The following is a 16,391-nucleotide window of genomic DNA, read 5'->3' as shown; positions in this document are numbered from 1 at the left end:
CAGTGCTCAGTTCTATTGTCTAAGGCAGCCTTTCTTAACCTTTTGACCCTGGAGGAACCCTTGAAATATTTTTTCAGGCCTTGGGGAACCCCTGCATATTCAGGCTCAAATATAGGCCAGAAATTACGAAGTTATTATATTAGTTTCATGTGTTGGCCTATATATATGCATTAACAGTTTTCTTATACTAAAAATAAAGAATGAAACTTACCTCTTTAATGTGAAGTTGCCTGAATTTTAAATAATTTATTAAATAAATCATGATATCCCAGGGAATTCCTAGTGACCTCTCACGGAATCCTAAGGTTCCACAGAACCCTAATTGAGAAACTCTGGTCTAAGAGATACTTATTCATGTCATTGCTTTGTCTTTGTGTGAATGCTTATTGCTTTTTAAATTAGTAAGCTTACTCTTCCATCATTTACTGCATTTACTATAAATAGGCAATTTTATCCTCAAAAGATGCTTAGGAAGGTAACATTTTCCAATGAATTCTATCGTGGCAATTAATCAACAAAAAAATAAAAGTAGCTCATCTCTAAAAATTAATATTTCGTTCTCCATTTGTTTGTTTAGTACTCCATATACTCCCTTGGAAAAGAAAATCCTTGATAACACAGATGATGAAACAATAACAGAAGAATGGACTCTTGATCATCCAGTTTCTCAGACCAGAACAACAGCTATTGTTGAAGTAAAAGGAACTGTGGATGTAGTTCTTAGTCCTCTTGTAGCAGAAGCTTTAGACAGGTATTTCTTTAGACAGCTATATGCACAAAATATGGCTGTCACATTTCTTCTTGGCCTGGGAAGGTACAAATGTACCATGCATGACATTGTCTGAAATAGATTTGGGTAAAAAGAGTCTTTTTAGTATTTTTTCCTGCAGCCTCACATATTACATCTTCTTATCTGTTTTTTCAGGACTAGATTCAGGTCTTGTCCTTGCATTACAGGAAATTTGTGGCCATAAAATACAAGCCAGTGTAGTACTAGGGAGGCATAGGTTCAAGTAAGCTGTGGAAACTTACTAGGTGACTTTGGGGGTCAGCCAGCCTCTCTTAGCCCAACCTACCTCACCAATGTGCTATTATAAAGATAAAATGAAGTGTGGTCCCTATCAAATCTTTCTTGAGCTGCTATCTTAAAAATACCAGTATTTATAGGCCAAACAATACTGTTATTAAGGTTATACTTGAACTTTCTACGAAGTGCTAATTCTAGGTAGTTACTAGGAAACACAAACTGCTGTGAAAAAATCATTTATTTTTTCATTTACATCCTGCATTTTTTCCAAAAGGTTGCATCATTTTCTTTCCCCAAAGCAATAACAATGTAGTTGAGCCAAGAGAAAGTGACTAGCCCAAAGCCACCTAGTGAGCTCCTTAGTCAAGTGTAGACATGAAGTTGTTTTCTGGTCAGGTGGACATTCAGAATTTAAAAACCAGTTCTGGTTAGAAAATATCAGCTGTATGGTAGCCAAGTTGTGGGACACACCAATAAATCCCAAACTCATTTGATCTGGTCCTGACCTCCATACAATCTTTTTTAATACCCTAGGATTGGCTAAGGTGTGAGAAATGAAAGAATACAAAGAATGAAATTTGATCAAACAAAGGAGCTGGCATTTTGGGTCATACCAGTTCATTGGATGATATAATTTTGTTTTCACAAATTAACTTTTTATTATTTTTTAATGTTTTTAATTGAACTACCCAGAGTCACTGGGAGTTGGCAGCACACAAATTTAACAATAAATAATAAATAAAATAAATAAAACCATTGGGCTTCCCTTGTATTGACAGATCATGAGACTTCTGCTAAGTGGTTATGAGGAAAACATCATACATGTGCAAATGTAATCATTTAACAAAATAAAATTTCTAGATACATTTATTGTAAATATCTTTAGACAAAGTTTTAGACAGCTTATTTGGATATTTTTTCTCATGGCTTTTATTTTATGAAAAGATAAGTAGATAAAATCTTGCTTGAAGCCTACTTTCAACATATATTTTGGACTAACTTTTCCTATAGGTATATAGAAGCAATGGTGCACTGTGCTAGCACATGTCATGCAGCAGCCATTGTGGATGATTTGCATTGTAAGGTTCTCAGAGAAGCTGTCCAGAATAGAAAAACAACTTTTTCAGAAAATGTATGTATATTTATATAATTAAAGTTTGTATTATGACAAAGCTTTATTATCTGCATACAGCCTTTTTCCTCCCCAAAATGTGCTTTGGCATTTTTTTTTAAATTTGGCAAGCTTAACAACCACAAAATAATCATGTTGTATATCTAGATGAGAAGGAAAGTAAAGCCTTGCTTCAGAAGATGGGGTGGAAGAGGATACTTGCTCCATTCATTTTTAAAAAATAATTATTTGCTAGAACACATTGGTAAAGAAAAATATGTTTTAGTTATATTTTTGGAGTTCAGTTCCTGTCTCTGAATTATTTGACTGAAAATTCAGTTTTCATCATTCTCACTTCCATTAGCCAAAACAGAAAAACATAACTGACAAAATGGAGAGAGAAAGAGAGAGAGAGAGAGAAAGATATAGTATGCTGGTTCCAGAAAGAACAAAGGATGGGGAGAATATGAAAATAAACCAAAGGTGTATGGAATTACATTTAAAATATTATACTGTCTAAAAAAAGTAGAGCTTCTTGAATTTAATGCACATATGGAAGGTGCTTATTTCTATTGTTATCAGTTGAAATCTTTTCACCAAGTGTAAAAAGGGTAGAAAAAAAGACAGGCTATTTTGGAGCAGTGAAACTGCAACTTTAAGTTAAGTTAAATTAAAGTCCTTTCAGGTTTTATTGTTCCCTTGCCTACTTTTTGGAATGAGTCATGCCTTTCCTAGGCTAAGTATGGTCCTTGAGCCCAAAAATGTTGAACATCTCTCCTTTAAATATTAATTGCAACTGGTACTACTGTTCTTCTATTTTAAAGCTATCTTCTAAACAGGATGTGAGAGGAACAAAAATAGAAACCCTGGCTACTGGAACAACTCAAGTAAAGACACAGGCCAGTGTTTCTCTGAAACAAGATAATGTGACCATTAAAGGCCTACAAGCCAATGTTACAGTACCTAAGGTAATTAACAGTTTGACTAAGTAGTCTTGAAAGATGTGCTAGTCAGTGTCTTGTTGTTAGGCTTTTATTGTGCCTATAGCACTAAGTAGAGCTTAGCAAGAAGTGTCCTGAATATAAACAGGTTGGAAGGACCACAATATAATTTTGTACAGATTTTGGGTGGGTGAAGGATCCAGGTTTCTGACCTCCTCACTATTTAAAAAGATGGCCACTTAGTCTGGATGCTAAGAAAAGAACACTAATATATGGAAGAGAAGCATAGGCATGAAATTGACTGAAGCCATGGATCTTGGCCATTGTAATTGTAGTAGCTATGCCAGTCTTAAAACTGGTCAGACACCCAAGAAGATCCTTATAAGTTGTCCAGTGGGAAAATGGAAGTCAACCTTGGTACAGGTTCCTTCACTGTCCACCAAAAATTCATGGTGGAATACAGCATATGGTATTAGTTGGAATAACAACTAAGGACATTGGTGTGGGGAGACAGACTGTTTCATTTAGCCAGTTGCAAATATGGGTAAAATTTCTTCCCAGGACTGCAAGCATTTACCCAGGTAGGTGATTAACTCTTCAAGGTGTCACTGGTCCTAAGTAGCACTTACAAAGGTTCAGGATCATTATGGCTTTATAAAGAAAATATGGATGCATGAGATGCATTTTGTTTCTAGTTAAGAATAGGGCCATAATGACTCCATGCAACAGTGCAGAAAAGAGATTTATGGCTGAGCACAATTGAACACAAAGAAGGCTGAGCAAAACTCAGAGCTCCGTAATAAGTTTGGACATAGATTTTATTTAAAATATTTGTGGGGGAGGTGTTTTTCCAAATACCAGTTGTGCTTATCTCCCAATAATATACCAGTCTCCCACAATCTTCCACAATATACCAGTTGTGCTTATCATAATTCACTGGCAAAATGTAAAACATTAATGTTGATAATGTCTATTTAGATAAGATGGTGTTCACATTATCATGACTTTTTAAAAAACTTGAGTGAAAAAAAAAATATTTTATTTTTTTTAATTATTGAGTGAATAAAAATACTGATTTGTATGTCTCTTCTTAAATAAACTGTGGGATAACTTTCTAGGTAAATTTATGCTTACTGCAAGCATCAGTTGAAGAATCATCAGGCTCAGCCACAGCAAAAAATGTAACTCATGTTTCTTTAGTGGCTTTGTGCTTTGACAGGATTGCTACACAGGTCCGTATGAACAGGTAAGGCAGGTTTTTAAATAAGTAATACGATAGTTACATTTTTAATAAGAGATTTAACATTCTGACAAAGCCATTCTTGATAGCTTCAGGACTATACTTCATTCCCAGGAAGTCTCCATAGTCCAGATTTGGTCCATGCAACAGAGTTTTTCCATCCCTTTGTTAATGATATGGGGCAGATTTCTAATGTAAATGAGTAACAATTTCCCTTCAGTTATGCATAATAAAAATATTTTTGTTAGCAAACAAAAATGTATTTAAGTTATTGATAGAATAAACTGCATTTTCTGAGATGTCTCAAATATTGCTTTTTTTATTAAAAGAGGTGTGGTTGAAGAAAATACAAACAGTGCAGAAACTAGGAGAAGTTCTGTAACTTTTGACAAGTATGTCCATTCCAATAAAATGCAGCCACAATCCTCTGGATCTCTACGATCAAATGCTGGAGCAGAAAAAGGAAAAGAAATTGCAGCTAAACTTAATATTCATCGTATTCATGGGCAACTCAGAGGCCTAGATACTTCAGGTAATCCTTTTTGTAATGGTAGCTTGGCAGTACTTCATTACAAAAATCTTATTAGGACTCGAATATATTGCAAGGAATCTTAATGTGAAAGTGTTGCTTTCAACATCATTCACACACACACACACACACACACACACACACACAGGTAATTCTATCCTGCTGTAAGACATGCTGTCTTCTAGAGAACTAAATGCCCTTCTGTAGAAAGATTTTTGGATAGGAAAAAAAAGAAGGATTGGACCCAAAACAGCTATGGATGAAGTTTCATGACTTGAATATTCTTATGTGAGAAATCAGAGTTATGCTACACAAAATTGATAAAAAAAAATCAAACCCAGTAATGGTAAGCTTGCATTTACCTGTATCTTAAGTTACAAGTGTCACCTACACTTCAAAATATTGTCCGCTTGTTTATATTATTTTCTTCTCAGATACTGATATTGCAAGTTACCTTAACTTTAGGAGGAAATTTATTGCTAATATATTTTATTTTTCTTCAGCAGAGTCAGGACATTCTAGATTGGACATGTCTCTACTGCTCATTCCAGAAGCATAGCTAGTTAGTGTTCTGACATTTCTTCTTGTGGAAAGAGATAGCTCCTTCCCCAATTCTAGTGACATGTCTTAGTGTGGACAACACACATGCCCACAAATTGTCCTTGCCATCCTCCTGCCCAGGACCACTTCTTTCTTGCCATTCTCCAGAGCCAGATTGTTAGATTTCACTAAGGCATTTGCTCAAGTAGACCCTAGCCACCTTGATAAACTGGAACAATGTGGGATGAATGGTCCCACCATCAGATGGATTCATAGTTGGCTGAACAACTGTAGCCTGCACATGGGCCTTAATGGGTCTTTGTCCACATGAAGGGAGGTATATAGTGGGGTACCTCACGGTTCTGTCCTGGGCCCAGTATTCGTCAACATCTTCATAAATGACTTAGATGAAGGAATAGAGGAATGCTCATAACATTTGCGGATGACACAAAACTGGGGGGGATTGAAGACAGGCTCAGGATTCAGGAGGATCTTGATAGACTTGAACATTGGGTTCTATCCAATAAAATGTTGTTCAGTGGCGACAAATATAAGGTTCTGCAGTTAGGAAACACCAGTTGCACAGGTACAAGATAGGTGGAACTTGGCTTAGCAGTAGTACTTATGAGAAGGATCTAAGTACCTTGGTAGACCACAGATTAAGCATGAACCAGCAATGTGCTACAGCTGCCAACAGAGCCAATACATTTGGGGCTGCATCAGGAGGTATAGTGTCAAGATCATGGAAGTGATACTTCTCTGTGCTGCACTGGTCAGACTATACTGGAACACTGTGTCCTGTTCTAGTCACCACAATACGAAAAGTATGCTGATGAACTCTAAAGTGTGCAGAGAAGAGTGGCAAAGATGGTAAGGGGCTTGGAAATGAAATCCTATGAAGAGCAATTAAAAGAGCTTGGTACGTTTAGCCTAAAGAAGTCTAAGAATTACTTCTTATTAGGACTTATGGAAAGGCTCATGCATTATTGATTTTATATATGGTAATTTGTTGTTGTTTATTCGTTTAGTCGCTTCCAACTCTTTGTGACTTCATGGACCAGCCCACGCCAGAGCTTCCTGTCGGTCGTTAACACCCCCAGCTCCCCCAGGGACAAATCCATCACCTCTAGAATATCATCCATCCATCTTGCCCTTGGTTGGCCCCTCTTCCTTTTGCCTTCCACTCTCCCTAGCATCAACATCTTCTCCAGGATGTCCTGTCTTCTCATTATGTGGCCAAAGTATTTCAGTTTTGCCTTTAATATCATTCCCTCAAGTGAGCAGTCTGGCTTTATTTCCTGGAGTATGGACTGGTTTGATCTTCTTGCAGTCCAAGGCACTCTCAGAATTTTCCTCCAACACCACAGTTCAAAAGCATCGATCTTCCTTCTCTCAGCCTTCCTTATGGTCCAGCTCTCGCAGCCATATGTTACTACAGGGAACATCATTGCTTTAACTATGCAATGTTGTTGTCAGTGTGATGTCTCTGCTCTTAACTATTTTATCGAGATTTGTCATTGCTCTTCTCCCAAGGATTAAGCATCTTCTGATTTCCTGACTGCAGTCAGCATGTGCAGTAATCTTCACACCTAGAAATACAAAGTCTTTCCCTGCTTCTACATTTTCTCCCTCTATTTGCCAGTTATCAATCAAACTGGTTGCCATAATCTTGGTTTTTTTGAGGTTTAGCTGCAAGCCAGCCTTTGCACTTTCTTCTTTCACCTTCATCATAAGGCTCCTCAGTTCCTCTTCGCTTTCAGCCATCAAAGTGGTATCATCTGCATATCTGAGATTGTTAATGTTTCTTCCAGAGATTTTAACTCCAGCCTTGGATTCCTCAAGCCCAGCATGTCGCATGATGTGTTCTGCATACAAGTTGAATAGGTAGGGTGAGAGTATACAGCCCTGCCATACTCCTTTCCCAATCTTAAACCAGTCTGTTGTTCCGTGGTCTGTTCTTACTGTTGCTACTTGGTCGTTATACAGATTCTTCAGGAGGCAGACAAGATGACTTGGTATCCCCATACCACTAAGAACTTGCCACAATTTGTTATGGTCCACACAGTCAAAGGCTTTAGAATAGTCAATAAAACAGAAATAGATGTTTTTCTGAAACTCCCTGGCTTTTTCCATTATCCAGCGGATATTGGCAATTTGGTCTCTAGTTCCTCTACCTTTTCGAAACCCAGCTTGTACATCTGGCAATTCTCACTCCATGAATTGCTGAAGTCTACCTTGCAGGATCTTGAGCATTACCTTACTGGCATGTGAGATGAGTGCCACTGTTCGATAGTTTGAACATTCTTTAGTGTTCCCCTTTTTTGGTATGGGGATATAAGTTGATTTTTTCCAATCTGATGGCCATTCTTGTGTTTTCCAAATTTGCTGGCATATAGCATGCATTACCTTGACAGCATCATCTTGCAAGATTTTGAACAGTTCAGCTGGGAACAGTTCACCTAGCCTGCCTAGGTGTTGCCAGAAAAGAAAGGAAATATGTACAGTATCAGATAAATTGTATCAGTTTATCATATATATCCTTTATTCCTACTTTTCCCAATTTTTTGAGCAATCTTTTTGGCTCGCCTTTCCAAAACTCAGAAAGTAACTATTTCATCTTATGGGAAGCAATGTTAGAATCTTGCTCCGCCTCCAGAACAAATGGAATAGAGATACCCATTTCAGAATGCCTTATTCTGTTGTAGAAAAAGGATGTTACTGGTAAGTCCAGTGTACTGTGGTTTTTCCTTTTTTTTAAAACCTTCTCTAATAAAATTCTCTTATTCTTACATTGCAGATATTGGAATATGTGCCATAACAGCCATTCCATTTGAAAAATCAAAAGTTCTTTTCACTTTGGAAGAGTTGGATGATTTTTCTTTTGTAGATGAAACTGATCATCAGGTAGTTCAAGATGTAACACGGATTGGGCCTAGCCAAGAAAAATGGGGCTGGATAATGTTTGAATGTGGAATTGAAAATCTGACAATAAAAGGTAAACGTTAGCTCTTTCAACATTTTTTTGAATATGTGATAACACACTAAATTGAAGAAACTGTGATCTTTTCTATGTTTGTATATTCACAGGTGGTAGGCAGTGTGGTGCTGTTTTATATAACACATGTGGGAATATAGGTAAATCTGTAGCTACTGACAGAGGTGGATTACTTGCGTCCAATAATTCTTCAGATTCTCCAACTGGCAGTGGTTACAATACTGATGTGTCTGAAGAAAATCTCCCCTGTGATCGCATTAGTGCTGGTTCTGATACTCGCCCAAATTCAGTTTCAGACGAGCAAGTAAGACACGTTTTTAGAATAGTCTGTTGGACTATTGCTAGCTGTTATTTTTGGTGACACTAAAAATATTTTCCTATTTGCTAAATTAAGCTGCTTTTTCTGTCAGTCTTGCTTACAATCTGATTCAGTTTCCTGGGAAAATATGTAATCTGTGTGAATGTTTATGTTTTGATAAAAAGTCTTATGCCTTTTTATTTTTGCAGGTGACACAATAAGCTTTCATATTAAAAAGAGAAAAAAACCCTCAAATTATCCTTTGCATTCTCCGCTATGGACTAATCTTGAACCTTTTGATCTTTATCTTACCTCTTTTCTTTAGGATGAAGGGGTTGAATCTGATGATCTGAAAAAGGAGCATCCTTTAAGGCCTCCCCCACCTGATTCTTGTAGCATGAAACTGACAATCAAAGAAATCTGGTTCAGTTTTGCAGCCCCAACAAATGTTCGTTCACCTGCCCATATATTTTCTAGGTGTGTTGGATTCTATTTCATATTATCTGAACTTTGTTCAATGGATTGTAGTACATTGTATTACGTGCTATATAAATCATCTAAAATCTATATGGACTGCATATATAAATCTACTGCAGTTATTCTATCTACCTACATACCTACCTATTTTTAAAATTTCATCACCACCCATCTCCCTCCAAACTCCTTTGGAGGACTATGGAGTTCATTTGTGTGTTTTTAATTTATAGTAGATGCACCAACATTTCTTTGGAATGAGTGCTAGGTATTTTTATCTAAAATATATTTTATGTAAGTAATCAGGCACATTTTAGATTTACAGTTTTGTTATTGAATGAATACAATAGGCTAAACAAATTTCAAATGTGAATTAATGTTAGTAAATAATTATAATTTTAAACTTTTAAAATTCTTTATACACTTTAATAGTATAATCTTCTTTGTGTTCTGTGTGGTTAGTGTGAAGTTCGGGTATCACTGTTACAGTATGTAACTTCACACTAACCACACAGAACACAAAGAAGATTATACTATTAAAGTGTATAAAGAATTTTAAAAGTTTAAAACTATAATTATTTACTATCATTAATATGCACATTTGAAATCTGTTTAGCCTATGTTTAGCCTAGACTTTTTATGCCAAAGTGTGGAGTATAGTATCTTGCACTAAGACCCCATTATTAGATATGCCTCTGTTATTGCAATTACCCTTGTATATAACCATGCAATGATATTCTAGAGGTGATGGATTTGTCCCTGGGGGAGCTGGGGGTGTTGACGACCGACAGGAAGCTCTGGCGTGGGCTGGTCCATGAAGTCACAAAGAGTCGGAAGCGACTAAATGAATAAACATGACACACGACATAACCATGCAAAATTGTGATATTTTACTCTTTTACTGTTTTAAATATTTTTACTCTAAACTCTTTTAATCTTTCATTCTTGTCTTGTCTTTGCATTGCAATAGTCATAACAGAAGGATTGGTATTTCTACATAATTACTTAGCGTTACATTTGCTGTCTGTATGTACAAATGAAAACTGAAAACTGTTAAGGTGGTTGATGCTTATATGAAGGTACTCAGGTTAATTCTTTGTAAAGTTAGGGATTGCTGTAGATATTAAAGAATATGCTTAATTTACACAACTGATGTTGTATTTCTCTTTGCATATTCAAGTGTTTTATAACTGACCTTTTTTCTAATAGGCAACTGAATCTTCTGAGCACTGCAACTCCAGCTGTTGGTGCTTGGCTTCTTCCTATTGATCAAGTAAAGTCTTCTTTAAATAGATTAGAAACAGAGGGAACCTTACGTGTTTGTGCTGTCATGGGATGTATAATGACAGAAGCCTTAGAGGTAAGTAGCTTGCTGGTGAATAGGTAAACTCTTACATGTACTGTATCATCTTACCTTCCTCTAGCCTGAATATATATTTCTTTATATTGTGCATCCGCATCTAAACAATTATGTTTTCAAAAGTGTGTATCTAACATTAATTTTTTTCTAGTTTCATATTAAAAATGTTAGTGTCATCCTGCATGTATCATCTGATTGTCTTTTTGCATTAGAACATCTAATCCTAGTATGTTTGACAAATATATTGTACTGAATTGGGCAAAAACCAGATATATCATGGGATGTTATTTTCTTTCTTTAAAATTAATTTAGAAAGGAGTCAGAAATGTCTGCTCAGATAAACTTGTATGAATAAGCCAACCTGTCTTTTCATTTGTTCCAATTATATATTTATTTCTGATTATGATAAATGAATATATGGAATTTGGCAGTATTTTGGCAAGATCTGTGTTAGAATATAATAAACATATACATATATATTATGGAGGGAGGGAAGGAAGACTTGAGGGCTTTTTTTTTGGAAGAGTGATTTAAAAGTAAAATAAAATAAATAATCATTTTGGTGTTAAGATAAAGAGTTTGGACACATTATGCAAAGACCTATCTCTCTTGAGAAGTGTATGATGCTGGGAAAGGTGAAAAGAATGAGAAGATGATGACCAGCAGCCAGGTAGAAAAAGAAAAAGGTGATTTAGCAAGCAAAAGAATATATCTCTGTAACATGTTCTCAGTTATCTTTATAAGACACTGAATATTGTTCCTCTTACACTCCACTTCTTAACCTTTAGTTTTCAAAGCCACAGCCAACAATATAATACTGCTAAAGGATGATAATAAAAATTAAATAATAAAATTCTAAATAATTCTGCATTTAGGTTTTGGAGTAAAAAATAGAATGATAGTACATGTGCCTATATTTTAGCTGGAATGTTAGACTGTAAGAAAAAAACCATATTTCATGACAGAACTAATGTAGCTAATTGCTTTTATATATTCAGAATAAAAGTGTACATTTCCCTTTGAGAAGCAAGTACAACAGGCTCACAAAATTATCTCGTTATCTACAAGAAAATCCTTCCTGTCTGCTGTGCAACTTACTTCACCACTATCTTCACCAAGCAAATTTTTCCATCATTGAGGATGCAACTATGGTAAGTTACTGCTTAAGAACATGGTCTGAATAAAAAATAATAATAATAAAACAAAATACCAAACAAAGGAGAGCTCCATTGTACTGTGTTCTCTATTTATAAAATGTTTTTTACTAATTTCAATTTCTGTTAAAATTCCTATAAATCTCTTGTGACATACTGGCTGTTTGATAATAATAACTGCTTATTCCTAATAACAAACTCTGGCAGCATCCAAAGAAAAGCAGAAGCCAAAGAAAAAAACAGAATAGAGGCTTAACAAAGAAGCATTGTTAGCAGGCTCAGAAAACCCCTACATATGTAAAAATATCCCCAAACTTTAAAAGCAAATTTCAAGAGGATCTCCTCACCTCTTATTCCTTTTTCCTATGGCCTAATGAAGGTAACTATGCTCAGTAGCCATGGAATGGTGAATGATTTTTTTTTTACACAAAAATAGAAGAAGGAAAGCAAAATGCTGTGCTGGAGAAAAGCCTTGAATTCCTTTCCAGGAAGTTTTGCTAAGAGTATGACTACATTTCCTAGGAGTAATTTGTTGCACTCCTATATAAAATATAATTCACAAAATAATTATTTGCTTCATGGTATTATTTAATCCTATTTAATATAGATGGCAACCTGAACCATGCATTTTATGCGTTCACATTTTATGGTCTACACATCCAGTATCACAGAAAAAGGCTTCTTCTCCCTGAATGAAACTTATGCTCATTCTCTGCCTTGCTGCAGCCGAAGTGTACCCCTAAATCTATTTGGGGATGTAGGGAGATAGAAGGAAGAAGAATATATTTTGCCAATGGCTCATGTCCCATCAGCAAAATTTGATACAATGCAATGTTTATATTTACTAAAGTATTACTTTCATACGTAGGAGAACTAAACCAAGCTTATGAAATACATGGTTTCTTTGTTTTGCATCTCTGGGATTCAAAAAATTTATTTTACACATTATTTATGCACTGCAATACACTGATGCAGAAATACATAATTTACTTAAACTATCTTGCTAATAGTTATATATAATCTTTGTCTGACTAGAATAGTTTTAACCATATAGTGTTCTACTGAAATAACGGAAGACAAAAATAAACTTGTCTGAATAGATTTTTGTGGCAAAGATTGTTCTACTTATTGGTTTTTTTAAATGCTTATATTATCCTTAATTTTAAAGCTCAAAGTTCTTGAAACTCTGCATTGCAAAAAACTGAAGCAATTTTGGTATCCAGTGATAGGGAGCTCCTTTTAGCTCTGGGAAGGTGTTTGTGTGTGAGAGAGATGGTAGAATATATTGGTTGAAATGGGTAGGGCATTACCTGCTTTCCTTGGCTGCACCATAACCACATATTTGCTTCCCAGTCAGTTGATGCCAATCAGAGGGAGAATCTTTCCATCTTGATTTGTGCCTGAACCATAGATTGCAGCATTAATACTGAAAATTGCTTTTTAAGACTGCATGCCCCTTCATCCTGCATCTGTTTCATTCACAGAATGCCTTGCTACTAGCATTACTCACTTGTTGACAAGGCTAGGTATAACACCTGCATTTTTTATTAACCGCAGAGTTTTAGTTTATCTGTAATAATGGTTACATCATACCTTTTACCCCTCTTTTAGCTTTATATAAAATGCAGTAAGAATTCTTACAGATTGAGTCACCTTTTAAAGAAGGTAGAATTATTAAATCTTCCCTAAGTAGTTAAAGGCCAAGTTATGTGAAGAATCATCTTAATCTGAATTTACTTTTTATTATTAAATATATGAACTTGGTTCAGAGACCTTCCAATAAGTTCAATAGACTTGGTAGATACAAGAGTTGGAGTGAGAGGTATCTGCAGAGGAGGGTCAAAAAAGTCAAGATGGCAGCTTCCATCATGCAGTTGTCGCCACCATTTTGACTTTGGGTGTCCCTGAATGGAGCCTTTTTAGAGGGAAATTACCAAGTAATCCCTATTGGCTTTTGGGTTCTTCTTTAGTTGCTTTTAAACAGCCCTAATCTTTTTATTTGAATCTATTCTTATTGCTGAAGTTCAAGTACTGCTACTGCTCTGGGTTTCATCGCTGAAAATTTGCATTTGGAAGTTGTAATGCTGCCGTCTTACATATTTCATATAGGTTTTTAAAATTGCTTTTATTCATGGTGTTTTGTAATGCATTTGATTGTATTTTAAGATACTTTTTGGAGACTGTTATCCTAGAAATGTGGAACTAAATATTTCTATTGTCTAATTTGCCTATAGTATTCTTTTATAGAATAAGCATAAAAATGAAAATTCTATTGTGTTTGTGATCAATATAACTTTTTAAAAAATTGTTTTATTATATTGTTCTAAGACATATGTAATGCATTATTTCAATACAGTTGATATTTATATAGTGTTGACTAGAAGTTATTAACACACTAATGTTTAGATACCTTTTCTTTTTTTCTTTTTAATGGTCTAACTTATATCAGTATTAACTGTAATTTAAAATGTTGATCTTAATAAGCATAAGATTATTTAGCTTTTACATCCAAAGCTGAATGTAACATTAAGAAACAGCTGCAAATTATATAAAAATATTTGTTGGCACAATAAAGGTTTCTGTCTTAAGCTGATTACTTAATGCTAAGATCTCCACTGTATTGTATTTATTATTGTTTTTACATGTTGAGAAACAAAAAAAGAAAGAAGAAAATAGACAAACAAAACCGGCAACAACAACTAAAAAGAAAAAAGGGAAAGGACTTACCATTTGTTAAATAACCTGAACCTTTTGGAAAGCCAGAATCTAAATAATGTGAATAAATAAGAAAACTCAGAGGAACATATTTCCAAGCAAATTTGTGTGAGATTGCATGTAAGGGGATGTCCCTTTTGGAGCTGGATTTTAGAATGTCCTGTATATGTGTTTGTATTGTAGAGTGATGGCCTTCCTGCTCTGGTGACATTAAAAAAAGGTCTCATTGCATTAGCAAGGCAGTGGATGAAGTTCATTGTGGTGACTCCAGCCTTCAAAGGGGTGAGTTTACACAGGCCAGCTCAGCCAATGAAACTCCAGTCAACTGTACACCAGGAACAAGAGGATGGCTTTGGCTTGGACAATGTGGGAGGACTTCAAAGTGACACAAGTGCTGATGGAGCGGAATTTGAGTTCGATGCAGGTATTACATTCCATTTATACCCATCTTTTTATGTGTGTGTGTGCGTGTGTTCTTAAGATCAGTATATTTTGCATTCCATCCACATATGGCATTCTTTTCTCTTTAACACATACTTACAGAGGAATATGATTTAAAAAGTTATTTCATCTTGTTCTGCAGAGATAATAATCAGTGCACAAAATAGATTTTTCTTTTACGTGCTCTTCTTTGATTATGAAATGCATTTTTAATCATAAAAAGGTGGAGGGAAGGCTTGGAAAATTATGATATAAATAGAACAACTTGAAAAAAAATACTGCTCCAGTTTTCTTACTTATATACAGCAAGCTTCATGCCCTGCTTGCACCTACTGACAGCCTCTCAGACTCTGAGGTTCACCCACCCAAGCCCAAGCAGAGGTGTGCTTTAAAGATACAACACAGAGGGCTCTGCTCTGCAGGTCAGATAGACTGGCCAAGAAGCGGGCTGGCAGGAGGGTAACTCCAATGAGTAATGTACCTCAGCTGTGCAGCTGGGTGGTGGCTTAGTGTGACTTATTTATTGGCCTCATTCCCTGAGAGAAAACCCTGCAAACAACTTTTCAAGCCTCAGCTCTGTCATGTTTACCTTGTTGTGCCATGCTTTGAGCTCTGGATTCCATCTTGCTGTGTCTCTCATCTACTCCCTTGGATTCATTGCTTGTTTATCGGATTCCTGGTCCTGATCCATGCCAAGTCTTGATTATTACCAGAGGGACTGTCTTTTCCCAGTTGCTTCTACCTGTCAGTCTGGTCTGGCAGGATGGGCATGCTCCCGGTTCTGTCAGCCAAGGAATGTTGGCTGGCGGGGACCAGGAGATCTGCCTTTTCTGCCATGGCGCCTGTCCTCTGGAACATTCTCCTTCCTGAGGTTAGGATGGCCCCAATCCTTTTGGCTTTTCAGAAGGCCTTGAAGATCTGGCTATGTGCCGGAGCCTGTGGTCCCGAGTGTGTGAAGGGCCTCATTATATGGTTGTGCTGACACTGACGGATTTTAATATTTCTTGGCTGTATTTATATTTAATTTTTTGTATTGTTTTAATTATTTCACTGTTTTTTTTATGATTGTTAGCCACCCAGAGTCACTGGTCTGAGAAGGGTGGCTTTATAAATTGAATACATAAATAAATGAAATATTACAGTTCTGTCTGTAGCATTAGGTAAAAAGTACTCTTTGCTTCTAAAAGTTCTGCCTGAGTTTGCATATCTGTGGGCTGTGGTAGGATCCAGCTTGCTATCTTGTTGGCTGGCAGCCAGCAGTGCTGGCACAGAAAAGAGGTTCAGCTGGTAAATGAGCTGCTACATTCTGAACTCACTGTAGCTTCCAGATGGTCTTTGAAGACAGCTCTATGAAGAATTCATTATTCTACTGCATGATGTGGAGGATGAGAGGTACCATTGCAAAATCCTCCTGTTCCAAGTTGGGCCACAACTGGTGTGCTAACTGGAACTGGGCAGCTGAATTCCCAGCCATACCCTCTGGCTACCTATGAAGCAGTAGCTGTGAGAACCCCCAAATCTGGACTGGTTGTCCACAAAGAGACAACACCACAACTGTCAAAGCAT

At 36.2% G+C, this 16,391-nt stretch overlaps 1 protein-coding gene across 1 annotated transcript in view; it reads left to right on the top strand.

The window, feature by feature from the left end:
* The window catches only part of BLTP1 (bridge-like lipid transfer protein family member 1), a 145,567-nt gene that overhangs the window by 59,265 nt on the left and 69,911 nt on the right, over positions 1-16,391 (top strand). Inside the window, exons 30-40 of the mRNA XM_063310165.1 lie at positions 578-751; positions 2,039-2,159; positions 2,963-3,106; positions 4,198-4,325; positions 4,649-4,851; positions 8,186-8,383; positions 8,476-8,687; positions 9,007-9,158; positions 10,365-10,515; positions 11,514-11,666; positions 14,568-14,808. Coding sequence (XP_063166235.1) covers positions 578-751; positions 2,039-2,159; positions 2,963-3,106; positions 4,198-4,325; positions 4,649-4,851; positions 8,186-8,383; positions 8,476-8,687; positions 9,007-9,158; positions 10,365-10,515; positions 11,514-11,666; positions 14,568-14,808 — 1,877 coding nt within the window. The remainder of the gene's footprint in view (positions 1-577; positions 752-2,038; positions 2,160-2,962; positions 3,107-4,197; positions 4,326-4,648; positions 4,852-8,185; positions 8,384-8,475; positions 8,688-9,006; positions 9,159-10,364; positions 10,516-11,513; positions 11,667-14,567; positions 14,809-16,391) is intronic.

This window comes from Candoia aspera, chromosome 8 (genome assembly GCF_035149785.1).
Source record: "Candoia aspera isolate rCanAsp1 chromosome 8, rCanAsp1.hap2, whole genome shotgun sequence".
NCBI classification, from domain to species: Eukaryota; Metazoa; Chordata; class Lepidosauria; order Squamata; family Boidae; genus Candoia; species Candoia aspera.
This window is presented reverse-complemented; position numbering and strand designations above follow the sequence as displayed.